Here is a 368-nt window from a genome sequence, read left to right as displayed (position 1 = left end):
GAAGACTTCGCACTCCTCACGCCGATTTCCGCTGGCTCTACAGTCGCACCAGGGCTCCACGCGCGCGCTTGCGTTGTCCACGTAGTTGGGCGTGATGGCTGTGCCTGGTGAGACCCCGAAAACAGGGTAATCGGCCCATCCTGGCGGAGGCATCCCCGGGAGATGCCCTGCGGGCGGTGCATACCCACGAGGCCGGCGTAGGCGCGCAGGCAGCTGGGGGCCTGGTCTCGGAGGCAGCCGTCAGGGTTGCTGGCTGTGGTCGCGCAGGAGACCTGGAAGGCCAGGAGGCGGGGCCTGCGCCGCGCGGCCGGAAGGCGGTGAGTGGGCGACTAGTGGCTCCGCCCCCCGCCCGCGCGTCCCCTCTCCCC

The 368-nt window shown here is 70.9% G+C and overlaps 1 protein-coding gene across 1 annotated transcript in view; it reads right to left on the bottom strand.

Moving 5' to 3' along the window:
• GFRA4 (GDNF family receptor alpha 4) overlaps positions 1-368 on the bottom strand; it is a 4,627-nt gene that overhangs the window by 1,517 nt on the left and 2,742 nt on the right. Inside the window, exons 3-4 of the mRNA XM_010836629.1 lie at positions 185-294; positions 21-104 (exon numbers count right to left, since the gene is read on the bottom strand). Coding sequence (XP_010834931.1) covers positions 21-104; positions 185-294 — 194 coding nt within the window. The remainder of the gene's footprint in view (positions 1-20; positions 105-184; positions 295-368) is intronic.

Source organism: Bison bison, unplaced genomic scaffold (assembly GCF_000754665.1).
Source record: "Bison bison bison isolate TAMUID 2011002044 unplaced genomic scaffold, Bison_UMD1.0 scf7180017864063, whole genome shotgun sequence".
Classification (NCBI taxonomy): domain Eukaryota; kingdom Metazoa; phylum Chordata; class Mammalia; order Artiodactyla; family Bovidae; genus Bison; species Bison bison.
The sequence above is the reverse complement of the archived record's forward strand: the minus strand, read 5'-3'. Positions and strand labels throughout refer to the sequence as shown.